Below are 22694 nucleotides of genomic sequence, written 5' to 3'. Positions count from 1 at the left end.
AGCCCAGTGCCAGAACACAGCCTGAATGGGACATAAAAGCTAGAAACTAATAATTAGAGTCAATTAGCAATGACACTTAATCATTCAAAGGCCTCTATAGATTTTTTCCAAGGTGTTTTTCATGAAATTTATGTAGCTTCCAAAGTCCTCTATACTACTTGCCACAAAAGACTGGCAGGAATCATATCTGGAGAGCTAAAAGAGACACTGTCAAAGTGATGTTGTTCACACAGTATGGAAATCAAAGGCCCATCCTGGGCACCCCACAGACCCTCTGGGGCCAGAGGAGAGGCTGTGGTGGGATGGGATGGGATGGGATGGGATGGGATGGGACAGCCACCACTCAACCCACTGCCCAGGTGCTGCAGAGCTCAAGCCCAGCAAAGCCCCTGGGTCACAGTTACTCAGCAGCATCCTGCTGGGGCACATCTCGAATGCAAAGCTGATACAAAGTCTGACATCACCACACTGAGGGGTTTTAAAATATCCAGAGAGAGTTGAATGCATTAGAATATTTCCTCACAAACCTTGCTCTTACTGGCACTCTCTGGGCTTGAGAGCCCGTAAAAGAAAGAGGCCAAATCGCTTCAACTGGCAGGTCTCAGTGCAGTCTGTGCCTTGCTCACGTGCACAAAGGAGAACTCCTTTCTCACTTCAGGTGTAGTTTCAAAATTGAGCTGTAGCCTAAAACTCAGCCCCACAGTGCTCCAGGAACACACCTGCCCTCCCTGAGATGGAGATGAGTGATACACCAACAGGGCACGGATCAAAAAGCCAGAAGCACTGGGTATGAAAGCAGTGAGTTACACAGGTGTCCTCCTGCAGGTTATTCCTCTGCCAAGGTGCCCTCTCACCCTGTGCAGAGTTTACTGCAGGTGCCACTGAGAAGCACTGACGAAAACACCCAGGTTAGATAGGCAAGAATTAATATTTATATGTCTGAAGTGAGACTGTGTTCTGAACAGCAGCAAAACAAGCTGCCACAGGCAGGTTTCGTGCCAAGGAGGGGCCTGGAGAGGCGCCCCCAGCTCAGGAAGTCACACGGGCTCTTTGATGTGGCTCTGCACGAGAAGCAACAAGCTCAGCTCCTCAGCAGAGCCAGTCAGGCCAACAAAGGACCTGTTTAATTCAGTAATGCTGCTTCCAGGGCCCAAGACACTTCATCTCAAAGGCTGTACACAGACAGCCCTGGATGTCTGGGGCCAGGGTTCACTGAGCAGAAGCAGAACTGGCAGGCAAACAGTTTCCTGTAAATTCCACAGGAGTCTGAAGCAAGACATTCTGCTTGATGCCACCGTGAGGTTTCACAATCTCCTTCAGCATCTCCAAGCTCAGCACCCAGAAACTAGAGAAAGGACGCACTCACCTGCTCTCACTGTCCAGAAACACGGAACTGCTGCTTTTCCCAAGGGCTTCGCTGATGGGAGAGAGGCAGAAGGGGGAGGAGAAGGCATCAGAATCAGAGTCAAAAGTGCTGTCCCTGCTCACGTCCTCGGCAGACAGCTCCAAGGAGCCCTCGTCCTCGCGGCAGTCCAGCCCTTCCTCCGCCGCCAGCTCCGGCCTGTTGTGCTCCTCGTGGGTGCTGAGCGTGCACAGGATCCCTGAGTCGCTGCGGGGCGGCTGCGGGGACCGGCGGGCACAGCCCTGAGACAGCCTCTCCCCCTCCGAGCAGGGGGGGCTGCTGGAGGGCCCATCTCTGGCCAGGGGCTCGTCCCCCCTGAGGGTCAGGGCCCCCCTGTGCTCCGGGGGCGAGGCCAGGCCCAGGCCCTGCGCGTGGCGGCCGCGTTTCCGCGGGGCTTTGCGCACCGGGGAGCTCTCAGGGGTGATGTAGCGCAGGGCCTCCTCATCCTGCCTCTGGATGCGAGAGTTGGGCACCCAGGCCAGGATCAGTGTGGTCCCCAGGAGCTCGTCCTTCTCCATGTACAAGCACAGGTAGCCTGAGGGAGAGCACAGGAGCGACCGGTCGTGACACGGATTTGTTCTAAGGGAGCTGCACAACCCTGACATTCCCCTTTCCCTGTCTCCCCATCCCTGGCAATGTCTGAGGCTGGGTTGGATGGAGCTCTGAGCAACCTGGGCTAGTGGAAGGTGCCCCTTCCCATGGCAGGGGCGTGGAATGAGATGACCTTTAAGGTCCCTTCCAACCCAAGCCATCCCGAGATTCCCCCCACTTCACCATCACTTACACATGGGCAAAACAAACCCTTATAATTTACCAGGAGAAAATTGTGGAGTGCTCAGTATTATTCACTATTTGCAAATCATTTCAAGTCTGCATATGGTTTTTGAACAGTCTAAATTCCCTCTGGCCTAAGTGGACAGAGAAGTGCCATACAAATGCTTGGACTTCCTGGATGGATTACTAATCAAGAGTAAATTGTGAAATATGTTGCCACATGTAAAACTTCTACTGTTTCTTAGTTAAACAATTTCAAGTGCCAGCTGAACATTGATTTCTCAAGAATATTTACCTTAGTGTAGCTAAAGGGCTACAATTTTCATGGGAAGCCAATGGAAAAAGAAGTCACCCACACATAAAGGGGAGCAGGGGTCAATGTTCACAGAGTAATTTGTTTTGTGAAGCTGAGCCAGGAGCCACAGCTCTTTGATGAGAACATGAAAGAGTGCAGGAACAGATGAGAATAAAGGGACAGAGCAGGATTTATCTTCATTTACTCCAGTGCATGTGGCCACAATCAGGTTTTTTTGCCCTTTCCTCTACCAGTGGTTGCTGAGGCCACTCCAGCAATGACAGCTACAAGAGGATACTTGGATTTCCTGAACAATCCAGACTGGAATGAGCAACAGAAGTTATTGTCCTCAGATGACAACTGTCCATCTTCCAGCAGTACAAAAGGACTTACTAAACCAGGTAAATCCATGCTGGGCCAGAACAGAAAAGAAGAATCAATTTTCCTACTAAAAGAAGATGGATCAGCTGAGGGATCAGCTTGTGGGTGGCTTTCCTTAGTCTTCCACAAGACTGCCTTGCCCTGGCCCTCACTGGCACCTCTTCATTCATAAGAGCCCAAGATATAGAATTTGATAGAAACACCCTCCAGGAGAGGGAAAAGGAGAGTGAGCAGTGTCTGAACACCCCATCACCTGGATGGTGCTCCCCGACGCCCTGCAGCAGCTCAGGTGGGTGCACACAGACATTGTTCTTGGAGTAGATGATCTCCCCATCCAGCACAGAAGATGAGCTGCTGCCGCCGCCGGGATTGAGGGTCAGGAGGTCGGAGGCTTTGGAGGAGGCACGTCGGAGGAGCCGCCCCAGAGACATCGCCAAGGAAATGTTTCCATTATCTGTCAGCTCCAGTCAGCAGCCAAATTGGGAAGATCTGCCAACAAGGGGGAAAAAATAGTGTTAGAACTGATTTAACAACAGCACGTGCCACCCACTGTCTGAGGATGAGTCTCCCATCAATGCTGCACCAATCCACAATCCAAGCAAGAGCCTCTGAATGCTCTGGACCTGTAACATCACCTCCATGCTTTAGAGAAGCTGAAGGACAGAATCCTGGGATGTTTTTCTCTGTGATGAAGAAATATGAAGGCAGCAAAGCCCCACATGTTAACAGCTACTGTGGGGAGGAGGCAGAAGAGCAATGCTGGTCACTGAAATCACCCCCTGAGGGAACAGCTCAGCAGTGTGGAGCTGCCCAAGGTGTCACTGACCCCAGGGTGTCACGGAGTCACAGCTCATCCCAGAGGGCTCCTTCAGCACAGAAACGGCCAGACCATGGCACTAAACACGAGGCTGCTGCTCCAGCCACAGCAACCCCCCATCTCCAAAAAACCATCAAGCAAACCCACTTCATCTCGTGTGTGTTTGGGGTTTGGGGGCTGGGATTTTTTTTCTGTGAGGTTGTTTCTTGGTTTTGTTTTGGGGGTTTTTTTTGAGCGGTGATGGTTAAATAGAGCCTTGTCAGAGGTAAGTGGCAAGAGCCCCCTGTTCAACAGAGTGGGCAGAGCCCAGAAGCAGAGTGTGGCACACCAACTCAAGGCAAACATGATCCCCAGCTTGTCACCAAGCCACCCCGTGCTCAAGTGAGGTGTGCTCCTCACTGGGGCTGTTGGTGAGGAGCTCTGCAGTGGACCCACAGGGGTCACCCAAGCTATGAACCATTTAGCAGATGGACCAGGAAGACCTGATGCATTGGAAGAGCAGGTGGGTCTCACACAAAGCAATCCCACAGACAGCACGACACCCCTGGGTGCAGAGCAGGCTCCCCCTGCCATCCCCAGCTGGGAAGCACCAGAGCCAGGGCAGCTTCTGTTCTGCCAAAGGCACACAAGGAGAGGAAACACCTGCTTTTGTTCCTTTGTGTTTACATGGCCCACCTTGCTGTGAACAGGCCAGTCTGACCTGGCACACCCTGCACATGGCCACGCTCCAGGGCCAGGGCAGCACGTGGGGAGATCAGCCTGGGTGTTCCTTGGGGCCAGTTCCACACCACGAGAAAGATAAAACAGGCAGGCCCTGACCTGTGCTATCAGGGGCATCTTCTGAGGAAATACTTAAGGGCCCAAAGCAAGCACCACGAGACACGGAACAGCTCCGATTTCCTTACCCTGGTTTTGATGGTATCTCCAGCCAGCCGAGGTGGGGAGGAGGCACAAAGGGCAAACAGAAACTGGCATTTCTCAAAGAGCAGAGTGAGGGCTGCAGGGAAGGGAAATAGCTGTCCTGGTTCTGACAGATTGGTTCGTACAGGAGACTGCAAACGAGACTGCCAAGCCACTGACAGAGCCTTCATTAAAGGACAAACTCTTGGTTTAACTGGCAATCACCACATTTGTCAGCTTGAATCACAGCACAGGCGGTTTTTTGTGTTTCAGTCTTTGCTGGGGCTTGATGGAGAAGCCTCAACCCTGCTCTGTACCAGCAAGTGTTCAGGATGACAGGATTCCTTTGCAAGTCCTGAGCACTCCTGTCTCCTTCCAGCACCAAACACAACGTGCACCCTCACGTCTCAGCCCCAAAAACCAAACACAGTGGAGCTCTGTGCTTGTTCTCATCCACATTGCCAAACCCCACAGTTTCAGCATGGGTTACACCAGGGAAAAAGCCATTTGCTCAACCACATTTAAAGAACAAATCACCTTTCCTCTCATTGCACCCTGCAAGAACAGACAGTAAATTCTGCTGCAACTTCTCCTTCCCACAGCGAGTTACAACAGGCCGTGTCCACACAGTGTCGGGGGGGCTGGAGCAGTGGTGGGGAGCAACTTGAGCCTCCAGCACACCTGGGCAGGGACACCTGCCACCACAACACTTGGTAGGCAGCACAGAGTGACCAGCTCTGGCCGGTGCTGTCGAGACTGAAACCAGCCCTGCTGTCCAGACCTTCAGCTCTGTCAGGGATTTCATCAGAACCCTAAAACCCTGTGCACACACAGAAGGAAGGTGGCACCAGCTGGCTGCTGCTGCTGGCCAGGGAATGCTTCCTCAGGAAACATGAGAGAGCCTTTCCCACCAAGGACAGGAGATGGAGAAGCACATTGAAACAAGAGCCCTGTGATGTCCTGCAGGAAGGCAGGCGGAGCCGCAGGACGTCTCTGCCAACAGAGGCACCATTTAATGAGCTTTTACCTGGCACAGAAAGAACAAAGAAACACGTAAAGATCAAAAGCTGCTCCCTGGAAGGCAGGAGGAATTTAAAGGGAAACGTTGCTTTGATCCTGCAGAACACCTGTTGCCTCAGCACTGCCTGGGTGTGCAGGTGGACGGCGCTGCAGGTACACACAGGCACGGTGGGCTGGGAGGGGAAACCAAGAAAAAAGGACAAAAGGTGAGGAATACAGTGTCCTGCCAGCTCAGAAATTTAGTCTGTTGGACTTGTCTTGCAGAAGAGCTACATATCAGAAACCAGAGACCACTGCAGTGCTGCAGACAGCAACCAAACACACTGGGATACATAAATATCACCAGCAATCTCAATTAGTCCTTTCACCATTGGTGCAGGCCAGGGAATTCTGTGTAGCTTTGGTTGCAGGATTAAAGAAAACAGATTTAAGTCACTGGACAGTTTCAGGGAGGGTGACAAGAGTGATCTGGGCCATGGAAAGAGATTGCCAAGGGAAGATTGAAGTGAGGGAAATGTATTAGAAGTCTTCACACGTGGGAACTGTCACTGCCAAAGAAAGGAGGAGCTGTCAATGGAGGTCAGGAGGAGCTGAAAGGCAGTTCAACTGTGGCAAGGAATATCTAGTTTTGTCATTCTAGTAGCAGAGACAATGGTGCACCAGAACAGGGCAACCTCAAGGGGCCGTTTCCATCACTGGGGTCTCAAAGGCTGCAGAAACAGATACACAGTCAGTCCCAGAGAGGACCAGATGATGGACTGCATCTCTGAAGGTCATCTGGTCTACTGGTACAACCCCAAAAGTCTCTGAAACTCAGCCTGGGAACGTGCCTCTCCTTCCTAACAGACAGGAGTTCGTACAACACAAACCAGCAAATGCCACAGACACTGAACCTGCAGGGTTTGCTCTATTCTCAGCCCCTTTCTGTGTGGGACAATGTCTGCACACACAGTCTGTGGGGCCTGGCACGTGGGGAGAGGCAGGTACTGCTGCTGCCTCCTGTGTGAGCTTGGGAAGGCAGCAGGAACTGTCCCACAGCTCAGGCAGCACTAAATCAGCACCATTCAAAAAAAAAAATCTCATTTTTCATACGAATTTTGTATTTATCTGCTGATCTGAAGGGATTCTTCTCAGTGTGGCAGAGCCAGCCCAGCTCTCCAGAAGCTGAAGCACCGAGTTAGCTGATAAGCTCTTGCTGGATGCCAATATTTATTAAGCACACACACATTTTCTTCTCCCACACATCAACTGTTGCCACTAAAAATCTTCGCTGCAGCTCCTGAGTCTGTTCACACAGCCCTGGCTGCTCTCCCAGGCAGTGCCAGCACTTCTCAGCTACATGAGTGAAAAAGTGACGGGGAGCCAACTCCTGAAATCCCCACGGGAGCCTCTTCCCAGGAGCCCGAGCAGTTCCAGCCAGCAGCATCCAGACCGGCACCGGCTGCCCAGAGATGCCCTTCCCGTCCTCACAGCCCATCGGCAGAATCCTGTTTGCCTTGGCAGATCACACCTCGCCCTGGCACAGGCTGCTGGACCAAATGCTGCTGCCTCCGGTTGCACAGGATCCCTGTGTCCTGTCCCGGGAGGGCAGTGCCGGGCTCTGACAGCGCTCCGTGCAGCACCCGGAGCGCACCCCGAGGCTCCTCTCCCGGATGAGCCCAGCCCGGAGGGGTGTCCGAGCGCTCCTGCAGCCCACAGCTCCCACTGCCGAGCCCTCCGTGCAGGCACCGGGCTCGCGGCTCCCCGGGCACATTTGCTGTGCGAGACTTTAGGAGCTTTACGAGCAACGTAAGCCGAGCTACAGGGCTCTGGAAGTGAAACATGAGACTTGCAGCGTGTCTGGGCACGACGGAGAAACACGAGCTGTCAAACAGCAGCACCACAGTCAAGCATGAAATGTCTTCGGTAAGGAGAGAGCAACAGGCTCTTTTTCTGTTTTGCCCTAATAACTTAAACTTAAGTTTACATATTTAGGGAGTGCAGAGTCACTGCAGTGAGGGGGCTCAGGCACTGCACAAGTTCCTGTCTCTTTACCCTCCTGGGAAAAGCAAAGGCTGGGTTTGGAACTCTCAAGCAGAGGTTACAGAGTGAGTGACTGGAGACAGAGTACGGCAGCCCCAAGTCAGGACTCGCAGCTTTCTTCCAGTCCTTGGAGTAGATTTTCTGTGCCACTCTCAGCTGGTCACCCACTTAATCTCTACTCCTCCACGGACACATGAGAGCCCTTGTGCGACCTTCCCGCTGCATTGCAATACAGGAACATTAGGGAATAAAAAAGAAAAAAAGCTTTCCAAACTCCTTGCAATTCACTGGAGCCAGTTAAAGAGGACCCAGCCAAATCAAGGCAAAACATTTACCGTAGGGAGCCACTCTGAAGTCATCCCATCTCATGGGGAGAATTATGTAGGTCACCAAAAAGTCCTTCATTGCTGCCCTGCCAGAGCAGCAGCAGCAGCTCACTGAGCACAGAGCAAAGGGAGCTGAATCCTGCAAGTTTGTGACTCGGAAATAAAAAGGGAATTCTCTATCAGAGCCTGCAGCTGCTCCCGGCCACACCTGCTCAGGCACCAGAGAGCAAACAAAAAGCAAACAAAACCCTCACCACCCCCCCACCTCGGCACCAAACTCACCTGCAGCAGCACCCAGACATTCTGTGTGCCACATGTCCCTCCATCCCAGATTAACCAGCATTTCATGTCCCTTATCTGCACTGCTCGTGCCACAGGTAACACTTTTATGGCCTTTTATTTGCAACGTCCCGGAGCCAAGGCCTGATAACACTCACAGGGCTTGATCCCGGAACACCAGCAACTAAAAACCCCAGGAGCCTGGAGTCACAGCTGAACGGATGAACTAACTGAAAAATGAACTAAAAAGTCTTCCTCAATATAACAGACATCAGGCCACGTGTCTCTGTCACTCGGACACTCCGGCAGTCCCCTCTCCCCTTCCCTCCCTTCCTGATGGACTCAGACAGCCCTGTTCTGCCCCATCCTGGCTCTCCAACCTCACACCACCCACACGGTCCAAACAAACACAGATATTCTCCAAATTCAACACAGAAAAGCTTTTAGAGACTTTTACCACAGTTATCATCAGGATGTGAACGAGCTCCTACAAAAAAGCGCCTTCAACAAAAGAAGCAGCCAAGTTTGAGATCCTTAGCCTGAGTTGTCCTGGTCTTCACATTTCTACTGTTTTCTCTTAAAAGATCTTTCATTTTTCTTCCTATTCCGAGTGGCAACTAAGAACAAAACACCTCTGCAAGGCAAGCTCCCAGCCTGAGATCCAAACAGGCAGACAGATCTCCCAGAGGAAGCAGCAGAGTTATTTTACGGAGTGTCAGCAGCACGGTGAGCAATAATACAGCACCTCACAGTCCCTGCCTGGAGCATCCCAAGGCCACGCATCAAACCACTGCCAGGGACCCCCCTCCACCTCCTCTGCTGGTAACAGAGCTCAGATAGGTACTGGGGTCACCTGGGAGAAAAACAGCTCCCTAAAGGGAAGGAAACCACAGGAATGCGCTCGGAAAAAAACAGAACGTAAAGTTTAAGAACTATTTCGCTTTCCAGCAGCCCCCACGGGAAGCATCCCGTCCTCCCGGGCAGCATCCCGGTCCCCAGGGCATCATCCCAGCCTTCCCCGGGCATCGTCCCAGCCCTCCTGGGGCATCATCCCGCCCGCTCCCGCCGCTCTCCGGCGTGGGCAGGGCGGACAAAGAGCGGGATAACGCCGGGATGCACCGCCCAGGTGCCGGGCAGGACCCCGGGGCTGGGCCCGGGGGGTCCCGGGGCAGCGCTGAGTGGCCCTCGGCCCCCTTCCCCTCCCACCGCCCCCAGCCCCGTCCCAGCCCCTCTTTACCGGCACAGACGAGCCCGGCAGAAGTCCCGGCGCTGCCCGGCCCGGGCGGGCTCGGAGCCGCCGCCGCTCCCGGCCCTGAGCTCCGCGGGGCTGCGCCCGCCCAGCGCCCCGCCCGCCCCGGGGCTGCCCGGCCGGGGAGGGCGCGGAGGGGCCGCCCGGGGCCGGCACCGCCCGGCACCGACACCGACACCGACACCGGGACCGGCACCGACACCGGGACCCGCGGGCGGCACCGAGCGCGGCCCGACCCCCGCGCGCCGGGGATGGTGCGGCCCCAGAGCCCCCCCCAGGGCCCCCCCCCCCGCGGGCCGCGGTGGTGCGGCCCGGCGGTCACGTGAGCGGGTGTTGACGCGTCGCTTGGTAACGGGAACATGGCGGAGCCGCCGCGGGTGAGTCGGGACCGGCACCGGGATCGGGATAGGGATCGGGATAGGGATAGGGTGGAATGAGATGAGCTTTAAGGTCCCTTTCAACCCAAACCATTCCGTGATTCTGTGATTCCCGGAATGCCTGAGCAGTGTTTGCAGCTGCACGTCCTCCTGGTGCAGTTTTATTGCTGCAAACACAAAACCAACCAGAATTGGAACAAAGGGAAGCCCGTGGGTCAAGCACGACGTGTACAACAGCTCTGACAGAACCAGAGGGTTCTGTTGCTGTGCTGTGTATGTGTGAGGTGTTTTTTAAATTGGGGTGACACAGCTTTGCCAGTGTCTCTGTGCTGGTTTTAGAGCCAGGCCCTCCTGCTGATCCTTTGTCTGCATCGCTCGTGTCTCATGGTGACAAAAATAAGCACATTTCTAGGGGTAAACAGAGGTAGATGGAAAAGCTGTTTCAGGTGATGGATTTTACGTTTCAGGAAAAATCTCCTGAGACTCTGGAGGACAATGTAGAAAGTGACAGTTGTCCTCCTGAGCAGGGTGACATGGAGCAGCCAGCACCAGGCAGAGGAGCCTCTTCCCTTCCCTCGGGAGCATCGGCAGCGGAGCCGGACACCGGCACAGAGCCAGGTATCAGCACAACAGCACCTGAGACCAGCTCTCAAGCATTTCTCCCTTTCTGCTCATTGTTAATCCAACTGGAGGCACAATACAATGAAATCTAATCCTATTTCCTTATCTGTTTCTTTTTTTGGGGGGGGGTCCAGGGACCATGGGAGACCCCATTTCACTCCCTGGTGAGCACGGCGACCGAAGATGGGAAAAGGAATCCCAGCAGCAGGGATCCAAGGACCATGAAATAAGCAGAAGAAGTGAGGAAACAGTAGAAGAAACAGAACTGCTCGTCTTGGATCCAGAACACGTGAGAAGCCCTCGAATCTTGTCGTTGTTCTTTGCAGACGTGGTGATTTTGCTTGTCTGAGGCGTGGAGGGGAGCTGTGAGCAGTGGCTCAGCTGTTTGCAAATCACTTCTGCCAAAGTATTGACTCCTGACTGTGTCACTCCCTCCATACCCAGAGCTGCAGGTTCAGGAGTGAGCAAGGTAGTGGGCAAACCTGGTGCTCTTCAGTGCCCCTGAAAGAGAAGTCCTTGCAGCAAGGAGTGGGTGGGTTCTCAGGTGTAGCTTCTGACATGTTTCAAATATTCTCACTGGTCACTTTTTGACATGAACGAATACCCACTACTAACTCCTTCCACTTGCTACAGTAAGTGTAGCTAAAATAAGAACACAAGTGTCTATGGCAGAAGTGAGATGTTTTATTTAATGGGGGGAGGAGCAGCGAGGCTTCCTCGTAATTTATTTACACAAGTGTGTTAAAATTTCTGAATGCCATCCTTCCTCACAGCCTCTGATGAGAAGATTCCAGGCTGCCCTGAAGAATTACATCACCAAGCAGATGGAGCAAGTGAACGTTGACCTCCATGAGCTGGTACCCGGCCTCTCCTTTGCCTTCCCACAGCCCCTCCCGACCCAGCTGCCCTGGGACAGCTCCTCACCTCTTGTGTCTGCAGAGGACAGCGACGAAGGACAGCAAAGTGCAGAGGGAGGAGCTCGGGGTGGTGCTCTATGGAGCCCAGCAGCAGCTGGCCCAGCTGCAGGGGGAGCTGCGGAAGAGCCACGAGCGCCATTCCCAGGCAGCCACGGCCAGGCAGCAGCTGGAGCAGGAGCTGGAGGCCCTCAGGGATGCTTGCAAGAACATGAGCCACAACACAGAGGATGAACGCAAGAAAGGTGGCTGGGGCAGTGCTGGCAACGGTTCCTGATTCTGGGGCTGGGTGGAGAAATTAATTTGGATTTTAGTCAAACGCTGGATTGAAAAATACAGTAAAATTGATCAGGAATAATGCACTCACCAAAAAGTTTCAGGGTGCTCCTGGAATTCTGTGGGCTGGGAATCAAGGAATTGCTTACCAGGATTTTTAGCTTTGCTTGTGGAGCTTTGCTCCAAAGCTGATGTAAATTCTTATGTTGGGGAGGGCTGATGTAGCTGGTGTGTGAGAGGTTTTGCTTTGGGAGCTTCTGTATTTCTTTCCCTTTTATTTCTGTTTAAGGTGTATTCTACAAACAAACTTCTCTGTAACTATTTTCCCTCCTTCCCCCCCCCCAGTTTCTGCAATGCAGACCCAGGTTGAAAACCTGGCCTTGCAGCTTTTCTACATGCAGAACATGGACCAGGACATGCATCACAAGATTTTACTGATGAAACAGTCGACAAAGAAGGCTGAGGCAGAGAAGTTCCAGGCTGAGGTGGAAAAGAAAAAACAGGTACCAAGTAAAACTGTCTTTGAAAAAAATAAATACAGGTGACAGCTAGTGGTGAGTCTTGGAGGATGTGCTGTCTTGTCAGAAGGAAGGCTGGAGTGATGGAGTCATGGAAGATGCATGGGGATATTTTTCCCAAATAATAAAAAAACCAAAAAAACCCAGAGGCTTTTCTAAAAAGGAGAAGAACCCCTGCCTACCCCCAGATAGCAGCACTTACTGCCCAGAGGGTTGGGCAAGCCTTAGGACAGTAAATCACTCTTCAGTCAAGCAAAGGGGGTGTGGGGGCAGGAAGATATTTAGTGAAGAAATATCATGTATTCAGGTCTGGAGAATTATTGGGAGTCACAGCAAATTTCACAGTGGAAAGTGAACTCTGGGAATGAGCAGAGCTGCTCGGTGCTGGAGCTCCCTCTGCTGCCTTCCAGGATGCAGACTGGGTATTACCAATGCAGAATTCCATGCAAACTGTTAAAATACAGTGGGTTTAGGAGGTTTTTAACAAAGGATTTTCAAATATACATTATTAAGGTTCGCAGGAGAAGTGGTGCAGTGTAATCCATGCTGACAGGAGGGAATGCTGCTTCAGAGCTGCATTATCAATTTACTGCTGCAACTGGAATAACAATCAGCAGAAGTTTCGTTCTCTTGCAAGTTGTCCCTGCTGCAGTCCTGAGTCATTTGTGTATGAATGGGAAAGTTTCAGTAGGAATCAAATCTAACCCAGTTGCCAATTTAATTCCTTTTCTAGCTGATTTTGTTCTTGTAGGATACAGTTGGTTCAGACTGAGAGTCCATCACTCACCCTGAACATTTTGGCTCTGTAGGACCTTCTCCTGGAGCAGTTAACAAGGAGAGCCTACGAGCTCCAGGAACAAATTGCTCTGTTTGAGGCTCAGCTCGTGGCCCAGGCAGAGGACACCAAAGTGACCCGGCAGGCAGTCAGTGAGGTAGGAGGGGGCTTTTCCTTTCTGGTTAATATTTCCCCCTGGCAGGACTGACCCTCTGGCCTGCCCTCACGTGTTGTGTACAGTGTGGGCCAGAGCTGCGTGGTTTGTTCCTGTTTGGAGGAATGAAGACGTTTTTTTCTTTTCCTTTGTTCTTAAGAATTGCCTGTAAATCATTTCCTCCTCCCCTTCTCAGCAGTTTTTCCTTGCAGACCTGTGCTCTCTGGTCTGCTGTGACAATGAACCAGCCACAGAAGTTGAAGCTGTTCCTGCTCAGCATATTATGAACAGAAAAAAAAATAAATTGCATTGTAACATGAATTTGGTTTTTCAACACAGTGTAGATTCATGCTGTCTGTTCCCCAGGCTGGTCTGGAGGTCCAGGCTATTAACATGGAGAAAAAGAGGCTGATAAGCCACTGGAACAGCAGTTTGGCTGGAATGAAGCAAAGGGATGAGGCCTATGTTGCCACTCAGGAGCTGCTGAGGTATGGTCTGAAAGCAGGCCCTGGGGAGAGCTTGGATAATTTGGGCAGGAGGGATTCCAGGAGGGGCAGCGTGTCTCCTGTCAGGGTCAGCACTGTGTGGGCAGGGAGTGTCAGGCAGAACAAAGTTCCTGCTTTAAACCACATTGTAAAATTAAAGGACAAGAGGCACAGTTCTTTGTTCCTGTTTTCTTTATCCAAAACACAGCTCTCAGATTGTAGGGGGTTCTTAAAGCTGTTCAGAATTTTTCTATTCATATTTTATTCCTTTAAAAGAGTTCCCTCACCTTTACAACACCTCTCACTCCAAAGAATTAGATGTAAGGAAGGATTTCTCTCTCACTATCAGGGTTTTGTGAGGCCTTTAGAAATCTTCAGGAAAACCTCCCTGTTGTTGCCAAAGGAAGTGTTTATTTGCTCTGGAGCTGTAAGGCTTGACTGATTCTCTGAGAACAAGCAACCTGCTTTTATATGGTGACATCCTGGTAGGAATAGGGGTGGGACAGTACTGAAAGAAGGAATCCATTTTCCTACATACATTTCCTTTTAAACCTTAATGTCTCCATCCATCTCCTGCTGCCTCTGCACTGTCCCAGCAGCTGAGCCCCTACAGAGATCTTCCTTCTTGGGCAGTTGGTGCAATGACGTGTTTGAAAAGAGGAATCTGTGGGTGTCTGTTCAGCACCAATCCCTGTGATGATTTTCCATCCTATTTGCCCCTCTAGCAACTACAGGCGTGACCTCAGGTCCCTGGAGGGGAACATCCACGGCTGTGGGAAGTCCATCAGGAAGGAGGAGGAGAAGAATGAGTTGCTTGTCACCATCCTGAACCGGTCTCAGAACGATGCCAACGTGACAAAGAAGCTGATTGCCCAGTGCCTGCTGCAGCAGGAGGCCCTGAAGGTTGAACTGGGCACCTACACTCGTATTCTCCATGAGACTGAGCAGGCCCTCATCAGGACCAAGATGGTGAGGAGAGTCCATGGGAGATGTGTCCTTTGGAATATTTGGATGTAATTCCCTCCCTCAAACAGTCATAGTGATCCTGTCTCTGTCTGCCAACCTTCCAGGACCAAGCTGCTCTCCTGAATGACTTGGTGTCCATCAGGAAGGATATACAGAAGAGAACTTATGTCAAAGAGCAGATGGAGAATGAAATCATGGCAAAGCTGCAGGACCAGATGATTTCCAGCCAAGCTGCAAAGCACTTCTCACAGATGGCTGCGAAACTGCGGAGCAGGAAAACCGACCTGGTATGGCAGCCCCTCCCTGGGAGGGCAGGGAAGGGAACCACCAGGGCACTGCTGCTCCAGGGGTTCTCCAGGGGTTGTCAGTGGCTTCATTCTGGTTCCAGGTCTGCAGCTGAAGGGCTGCTGAGTTTGCCTGCACTCTGGTTCTGCCTGTGATGTGATTGCAGGATTCTGGTGTATGTGGGAGAGCTTGGCCAAAAAGGCCTGACAAAACATAGAGTTCTTCACTTAGAAAATGGAGCAGAATGATGAATCCTGGGAGTATTTACTACAAAGGATTAGCAGTTCTTAGGTACTGGAGAAAGACAATGGATATGTGGTACTTCTATACTCCACATTAACTAACTTTTACCTCTGTACTCCCTCACAGAATGGGATGCAGGCAGCTCTTGATCCCAAGGAACAGTCCAACCTGACCCACAGCTCTTTAAGGCATAAGTTGCTCTCTCTGGGAGTGTATAGCTGGTACAGGTAGAAAAACTAGAAGACTCAGCCCAGCATTTCCCACGCTGAGCTGTGGGGCTGTTGTGAGGTGAGGGGAGTGTGTGCCAGGTGTGGTGGAGAAGGTACAGCACAGTGCTGTCCTGCTGCTGTTAGCCAGGCAACTAGAGACACCAGAGCAGGGGGGATTGCAGGAGGGATGGGTGAGGTCACTTGAAGGTTTTGGGGATTTTTAGGCTCCTTAATGCTTTTCAACAGCTGTATGGCAGAGGTAAATATTGTATTACCTGTCAACTGATGGAGAAACAAAGGTACACAGAGGGTAAGTAGGTTACAGCTTGTAGTACAGACCTGGGGTTAGAATCTCAATCCCCTGATTCCTGTGCTGGGATAAGTGGTACTACAACTCAACGAGTGGCTGTTGGTGACAGTGATGTGTTTTCTCTCTTGATATTCCAGGAGCTGCATTTTTACAAGGTTGAGAACGATGTGGCCCAGATTATCCTGAATGCAACTAATACCAGCTGCAAGCTGACAGTCCTCCAAAAAACACTCTGTGAGGTGGACAAGGAAATAAAAAATACCACTGATCTGATCAGCTGCCAGGAAAGTGAGATTGCAAAGTGCAGGCTCCTGGCTGATAAGAAGGGAGGGATCATGTGCCTGTACAACAAGAAGCTGGAGATGCTTCTTGCTCAGCAGGGGGTAGGTACTTTTGTGATTCAGTCCCAATTTTGATTTTATTCTTTGTGGTGACCACAGATGTCCCTGATAAATGTAACTGTGTAAGTGTTGGGTAGTTCAAACTTTCAGGCATCAGCACTGTGATTTAAAAGCTGCACTAGTTAATGCAGGTGTTTATGTTTGTCAGACAGTTCTTGATGCACAGGAAGGGAATTGTAAAATGAGGGTGTGCCTGGCACAGATTCCTGCAGGGAGTTGTTTGCAACTGATGAAAATGTCAAATGCCATCAATACTCTGGGAGTAAATAGGATCTTGTTAGAAAATCTGCAGACACTGCCAAGGGGAGTGTGGAGCAGGCAGAGACATTTCAGTTGTTTGATGGTTGGCCCCATTCAGCTGATTCCCAGATCTGTCCCTGGCACTGTAAGACCTTCCTGGATACTGATGTGGAAGTGAGTCCTATCTGCAGGCTTTGGAATGTCCAGATGCTGTAAACAAGCTCCAGCAGCTTCTGCCTGACTTATCCCAAACTTTGCCCTCATACAGGGGCAAGAACTGGGACCACTGGAAATCGAGATCAACAAGCTGACCAAGGAGATAGAAGAATGCAATAGTGAGGTGATGACACTGCAGAAGTACTGGCTCAATGAGCAGAGGGAGCTGTTCAGGCTGACCCGGGAGCGGGAGGAGCAGCTCAGCTCCCTGGATGCCCTGCAGAAGCAGATCACCATCATGCAGCAGAGGAAAGTGCGCATGGAGAGTACGGCGTTCCCTGAGCTCCCTGAAAGTGCTCACCCCTGAGGGGAGGGAAAAGGGAGTGCAGGATTACAGATGGGAAAAGCTGGACCTGCCTCTGGATGTGTGTGAGCAGGAGTGCCAACAACCCTGGCACTGCACTGGGGCTGAGCCTGGCTCTTGTGCTGTTTGCACGTCGTTATTCCTGTAAGGATTGATCCTACTGTCCTGACACAGTCAGGCCCTGAGTGACAATGTCACCTGTCACACTTCTTAAATAAAGGTTGCAAGTAGTGGGTAGGTTATTGTCCCCAGCAATGACAGCACTTTCCTTGGCCAAAACCAACTCTTTTCCACGGGAGTCTCCTTTGAAACCTTATTTGGTTTTTGGGCTTGTGGAAAAATGTTTTGGCTGGACACGTGGGACATGGGTGGCTCTGCCTGAGGCACTGCCAGCTCTGGTAGCAGTTTGTCACACCTTGTCTGTGTTCAACCCAATGCTCAGGGGAATTCTAAGGCTTTTTTCTATTCACCCACAGATGAAATTCAGCAGGAAACAAAAGAACAGAAGGACATCGAGCGGCACACGAAGGACATGTCAAATGACTTGGTGAAGCTGAATGTGTTGATCAGGAAGAACAACAGCAGCTTTGAGGAGCTGCAACATGCCAACATGATCACAGAGAACGAGTTTGTGCACTCCCTCAAGGTACCAGGGCCTGACACCTCATTCCCAGGTCTCAACCTTCTGTGCAGATTGGAGGCAGGTGGTGATCCTGGAAAACCTTCTCAGCCTGACAACACTGTATTGTTCTGTGCTTCCCAAATCTAGGCAGCAGAAAAAGAATCCTTGGAGATGCAGGAGAAGTACAGTCAGCTGACTGAGGAGAAGGAAAGGCTCCTGAACAGCATAGTGGAAGCAGAGTGGGTACCAGAGAGTGCCACAATCTTGTGTGTCTGTGTCCATGTTCCTGTTCTCCTCCAGGCACCAAACTGACCCAGCATGAGCAAATGTGCTTCTGTCCTTCCTGAAGAAGGGGAAAGGACTTAAATGAATGTTTGAAACACAGAAACTGAAAAGTGCTTTAGTTGTCTCTGAAACCAGCACGAGCTGGGAGGATGGTGGCTTTAACAATTCCATCATGTGTGGGCTGGATGTTACCAAGATCTGTATGGGAAGACTCTGCCAGTAACTGGGAGTGAATGTGCTGCACTGGGCTGTTCATTGGGGTCCAGCAGTCCCTGCCAGTCTGGGCACGCTTGTTCTTACAGTCACCACCCCATTTTCTGAGTTGGGAAGCTTGCTATCTGGTTTCACCCTGCTCTGTGTTGCCCTTTTCCACGTCCCACGTGCAAATCCTTGGATTCTGCCAGCTCTGTGTTCAGAATTACCTTGGGCATGTGCTGCTGCTGGTGCACAGAGATCGTCCTCCCTGTGGGTTACAAAGGCTTTCCCTTCCCTTTCTTCTCCAAAGGCATCAGATCCTGCTGTGGGAGAAGAAGATCCAGCTGGCAAAAGAGATGAAAGAAGCCACAGATTCTGGGTCAGAACAAGGTGAAATCCAAGCCATGAAAGCAGAGATTCGTAGGATGCAAGTAAGGCACTGGGAAAGAGGGCTGAGGAGGGGAAGCCACACAATGTACTCAGCTTTGGAGTGGCTGAAACATGAGGCAGGAGGTGAGAAACAGGCTGGAGAAGTGGCATCTCCAGTGCCCAGGGTGGGACTCTTAACCCCCTGCAGCTCGACTGAACTGAGCACATCCAGCGTCCCACACGTCCTGCATTCCCTGGGAGTTCCCTGTGCCAGGCTCAGCAGAGTCTGGATACTCCCAAGGAATCTATTTAAATTGCAGTAATCTGCCACCTGATTCTGTGACCCCGATTTATAAGCAAAGAAATGTTGATTACTAAATATTGCATCACCTTAATCACTGGTGTAGGAAGGTGTTCCCTCTCCTGGCAAAGCAGCTCTTGCCCTTCATTCTCGGGATGCTTCTGCTTTTCTGCTTCTGCTCTTGCTAATGAGATCCAAAGCAACATCTGGAATATTACTGGGGACAAGTTGACAATTCAGCCCTCTGCCCTCCAGATCCACACACAGCAAACCAGGTTTGGATTTGGACCAAATTTGGCTTGCAGGCACTCGTGTGTCACATGTGTCTGGTTTGTGTTGGTGGGATGTGCCACCCAGACGACCTCCCTCGGTGCCATTGGTGAACATTCCGTGTTCTGAGCCTGGTTTGTGTCTTGGCAAACGGCAGGTCCGCTATGGGCAGCTGCTGAAGCAGCAGGAGAAGGTGGTTCAGGACATGGAGGCGTCTGTTTCTCGCCGAGAGACGATAGCGCTGCGGGGAGAGGCTCAGAGCAAGCTGGACAAGAAACACGGCACCAAGAACGACTTCCAGCAGAGGAAACAGGAGCTGAGGAGGAAGATCAGGGAAGCCCAGGAGGTGAGCAAGGCAGGCAGGGCTGCAGGAGCTCACGTGGCTGGTGTGGGCCCTGTGATGAGCAGCAGTGAGCACAGGGGTGCCCGTGCACAGGGGCACAGGGGAGGGCTTTGGACATCCATTAAAACACCCCCAACAAAGGAGTTCTGGGAGGATGGTCGGGAATGCAGCTGAACTAAAGAACTGCAGTCTGCCATTTCCTTCTCTTCCATTTACTAGAACATTTGTAACTGCAACCAAGCCATCCTGGAGCTGGAGAACACCCGAGAGTCCCTCAGGGCCACCTTCTCGGAGAAGAAGCGGGAATTGTCCAGACTCCAGGCCAAGGCCGACGGCCTCAACCTGGACATGGAATGTCTCCAGAATGAGAAACGCTGGGTGAGCCAAACAGAGCCTGCTGCTTCCTGCTACTGCCAGCTCTGCCCAGCACCATCCTCAACAGGGTGTGTCGAATTTTAGCAACATGTTTGCTGGGCACGTCCTGGAGGCTCACAGTGGCCCTCAGTTGATGCTGCAGTTGTACTCGAGGGGAGGCTGCGTTCACCTGGAAACATCAGCCTGAAGGATCTCGTTTGTATCGTGAAAATACCTGGTAACAACCACCCTTTGTGCGTGCCAGCTGGGTACTCAGAGACAGCTCAAGGTCTTGAAACCCTGTCCTGGCAAGGGTTGGCTTGTATGCGTGGGAATTTCTCTGATTTATGGAATTCTGTGATGTCTGTACCCCTACAGCGCTCGGGATGGAGGTGGTGTTTGGCTGTTGTGATGGGGAGCTCACAGCACTGTGCTCCCCTTGTCACACAGGGTGGTCACAGCAGCTGACACGAGTCACACCCGTGCCGTGGCTCTTCCCTGTGAGCATCTTCCCTGCTCTCACAGCCCTTTCCCCTGTTGCTTTTCTCAGAACCTGTTGGAGCTCGTGGCCCACCAGGCCCACCAGAAGCACCTGCAGGCACTGAAGGACGGGAAGTACCGGGCCCCGAGCTGCACCGAGGAGACCTGCAGGACCCAGCAGGAGAAACTGCAGGGGCGGCTCCAGACCATCAACACCATCGTCCAGCGGATCCGGGAGGAGAATCCCCGGCACCAAAGGGCTCTCCAGTGGCTCAGCCAGTGCTTGGCATCCAGGCTGGAGTCGGAGAAAGCCTGATAGAAACAGAGAAAATACATGTAACATCCGTTTTTATTTTTCTACCTGCTGCGGGCTTTGTGAACGAATACATACAGAAAAATAAACAGGTGCAGGGTATAATATTTGTGTTGCAGGGCATAGTGTTTATTTAACATGTACCATGATGATTTTTTTGGTATCCTTCTGTTTACGTTTCACTTTCGCTGTTGCCGGGTCCCGCCTCCCTGCTCCGCCCCGGGGCGGGGGCCGGGAAGGGGAAGCGCCGGCGCGGTGCCGGTGCTTGTCCCTGTCCCTATCTCTGTCCCTATCCCTATCCCTGTCCCTGTCCCTCCTCGCGCGGCTCCCGCCGGTCCCGATGTGCGCGGGGGTCGCGGCCGCGCTGCTGGCGCTGCTGGTCCCCGCCGTGGCCCGGGCCGGCCCCGCACCCGCCGCCTGCGACCTGGCCCCGGGCGGCCGCTTCGACTGCGGCCCCGAGCGGCTGCTGTCGCGGGAGGGCTGCGAGGCGCGGGGCTGCTGCTACAGCCCCGGGCCCGGCCCCGGCCCGCCCTGGTGCTTCTTCCCCCGCGGGTACCGCAGCTACCGCGCCGAGAACCTGACGGCCACGGCCCGGGGCTTCGCCGCCCGCCTGCGCCGCGTGGCCGCCGCTTTCCTGCCGGCGGCGGTGGACGAGCTGCGGCTGGACCTGGCGCTGGAGACCCCGACCCGCCTGCGCTTCACGGTGCGCCCCGGACCCCGCCCGGGCCCTCCGCGGCCGGTCCGCGCTGAGCCCGCCGGGTGCCCGCTCTGTCTCCGCTCTTTGCCCGCTCTGTGCCCACTCTGAGCCCACTCTAAGCCCGCCCTGTTCCCCTCTGTCCCCGCTCTGTTCCCTCTCTGTCCCCCCGCTGAGCCCGCTCTGTCCCCGCTCCGTCCCCGCTCTGTGCCCACTCTGAGCCCGCCCTGTCCCCGCTGTGTCCCCGCTCTGTCCCCGCTGTGTCCCCGCTCCGTCCCCGCTCTGAGCCCGCTCCGTCCCCGCTGTGTCCCCGCAGCTGCGGGACCCGGCCCGGCAGCGCTATGAGGTGCCGCTGGACACGCCGCGGGCGGGCGGCGCAGCCCCCTCCACGCTCTACGGGCTGCAGGTCAACCAGGACCCCTTCGGGCTCGTCGTGTGCCGGCAGCGCGGCGGGAGAGTCCTGTGAGTGCCCGTCCTGCCCCCATCGCCTTCCCGAGGGATTCGGTCTGGAAGGGGAACCCCACGCGGCCCCGCGGGGCACGGGCTGGGAGCAGGGATGTGTCGGGACACTGGTGATGGCGGGGGACACTGGTGACAGGAGTGGGGTGGCACTTGGTGGCTGTGCGGGCTTTGCTGTGACGCCCTCTGCAGTTCGGTGGCTGAGAAGGGAACCAGGAATCCCAGAGCTCAGCTGAAACTTGTTTTTGTTTCACATGGTGATGAGCATCCGCGTCCCTCCCCGGTGCTGGGGCCCGCAGCTCGGTGTGCCTCCCTCCCCCCGGCTGTTTGCCAGAACCTCCCTTTCTCCGCAGGCTGAACACCACCGTCGCCCCCCTCTTCTTCGCAGACCAGTTCCTGCAGATCTCCACCTCCCTGCCCTCCCATTTCATTTCTGGGCTGGGGGAGCACCTGACACCTCTGATCCTCAACACGACATGGACCAGGGTCACCCTCTGGAACCGGGACATGGCGCCTGCAGTACGGAGTGGGGCTGAGGGGAGGGGAGATGCTCATCTGGCCTTGTGAGGGTGGCCCCACGGCCTCTCACATCTAGTCTGGGGCTGTGGAGAGGTGCCTGCGCTGGTTCAGCTCTGGGACTTCTCCACAACCCCAGGCAAGCCCATGGGACCCTTGTCCCCAGGCCAGGCTTTGTCCCCTGGGGCTCTGTGCTGCTCAGGAGCTGTTCCCTCCCGGCACTCCTGGGCTCTTGCTCTGACTCAGCAGTGTTTGGGGCCACAGGCCCTGGGTTTTCACCCCAAGCCGTGATGCTGCTCTTGGCTGGAGGTGAGGGGTGGGTGGGTGGGTGTTGGGTCTCTAGCAGAGCCTCACTGGCACCACACCATGATCTGCTCCAGCCCCAGGTCAACCTCTACGGCTCCCACCCTTTCTACCTGGTGATGGAGGACGACGGTTCGGCCCACGGGGTCTTTCTGCTGAACAGCAACGCGATGGGTGAGTCCCGTGGAGGTGCCGGGGCGAGGGCTCGGCCCCGTCCCTGTCCTCAGCTGCTTCTTCCTCTGGCACTTGTGCTTCCCCAGACGTGCTCCTGCAGCCCAGCCCGGCCCTGACCTGGCGCACGACGGGCGGGATCCTGGACTTCTACATCTTCCTGGGCCCCGACCCCAAGAGTGTGGTGCGGCAGTACCTGGACGTCGTCGGTATGGGGCTGTGGGTGCTGTGAGCAGTGTGGCAGAGCTGGCGTGGCAGAG

General features: G+C 53.5%; 3 protein-coding genes across 6 annotated transcripts in view; 2 read left to right on the top strand and 1 right to left on the bottom strand.

The window, feature by feature from the left end:
- TBC1D16 (TBC1 domain family member 16) overlaps window positions 1-9544 on the bottom strand; it is a 29211-nt gene extending 19667 nt beyond the window's left edge. For all 3 annotated transcript variants that reach the window (XM_027691461.1, XM_027691464.1, XM_027691463.1), the window contains exons 1-3: window positions 9454-9544; window positions 3106-3341; window positions 1367-1937 (exon numbers count right to left, since the gene is read on the bottom strand). In XM_027691461.1, the coding sequence (XP_027547262.1) occupies window positions 1367-1937; window positions 3106-3283 (749 nt within the window). In that variant the 5' untranslated portion in view covers window positions 3284-3341; window positions 9454-9544. The remainder of the gene's footprint in view (window positions 1-1366; window positions 1938-3105; window positions 3342-9453) is intronic.
- Window positions 9545-9746: 202 nt separating this feature from the next.
- CCDC40 (coiled-coil domain containing 40) lies at window positions 9747-20365 on the top strand. 2 transcript variants are annotated; one of them, XM_027691458.1, is made up of 18 exons: window positions 9747-9842; window positions 10370-10460; window positions 10598-10752; window positions 11237-11320; window positions 11403-11622; window positions 11999-12156; window positions 12981-13103; window positions 13467-13588; window positions 14311-14554; window positions 14656-14838; window positions 15736-15981; window positions 16508-16721; window positions 17236-17405; window positions 17529-17620; window positions 18172-18292; window positions 18959-19147; window positions 19364-19522; window positions 20049-20365. In XM_027691458.1, the coding sequence occupies exons 1-18, from the start codon at window positions 9825-9827 to the stop codon at window positions 20292-20294; spliced, it is 2835 nt and encodes a 944-aa protein (XP_027547259.1). In that variant the 5' UTR covers window positions 9747-9824; the 3' UTR covers window positions 20295-20365. The 2 variants fall into 2 exon arrangements, with proteins under 2 accessions (XP_027547259.1, XP_027547260.1); XM_027691459.1 differs by lacking the exons at window positions 9747-9842; window positions 10370-10460 and having other exon boundaries at window positions 10739-10821.
- Window positions 20366-20601: 236 nt separating this feature from the next.
- The window catches only part of GAA (glucosidase alpha, acid), a 6755-nt gene continuing 4662 nt past the window's right edge, over window positions 20602-22694 (top strand). The window contains exons 1-5 of the mRNA XM_027691460.1: window positions 20602-20994; window positions 21302-21447; window positions 21798-21963; window positions 22341-22437; window positions 22524-22643. Of these exons, the coding sequence (XP_027547261.1) occupies window positions 20632-20994; window positions 21302-21447; window positions 21798-21963; window positions 22341-22437; window positions 22524-22643 (892 nt within the window). The 5' untranslated portion in view covers window positions 20602-20631. The remainder of the gene's footprint in view (window positions 20995-21301; window positions 21448-21797; window positions 21964-22340; window positions 22438-22523; window positions 22644-22694) is intronic.

The sequence above is a fragment of the Neopelma chrysocephalum genome, unplaced genomic scaffold (genome assembly GCF_003984885.1).
Source record: "Neopelma chrysocephalum unplaced genomic scaffold, ASM398488v2 Primary Assembly neopelma1_84, whole genome shotgun sequence".
In the NCBI taxonomy this organism is placed as follows: domain Eukaryota; kingdom Metazoa; phylum Chordata; class Aves; order Passeriformes; family Pipridae; genus Neopelma; species Neopelma chrysocephalum.
Note: the sequence above shows the minus strand (reverse complement) of the source record. Positions and strands in the feature narration are given on the sequence as shown.

What these genes read in the sequence shown, in the direction of transcription:
- CCDC40 (XM_027691458.1), top strand. An exon ending in AGTTTGTGCACTCCCTCAAG is followed by an intron (nt 17,406 to 17,528) that starts GTACCAGGGCCT and finishes TCCCAAATCTAG; the next exon opens with GCAGCAGAAAAAGAATCCTT. An exon ending in AGATCAGGGAAGCCCAGGAG is followed by an intron (nt 19,148 to 19,363) that starts GTGAGCAAGGCA and finishes TCCATTTACTAG; the next exon opens with AACATTTGTAACTGCAACCA.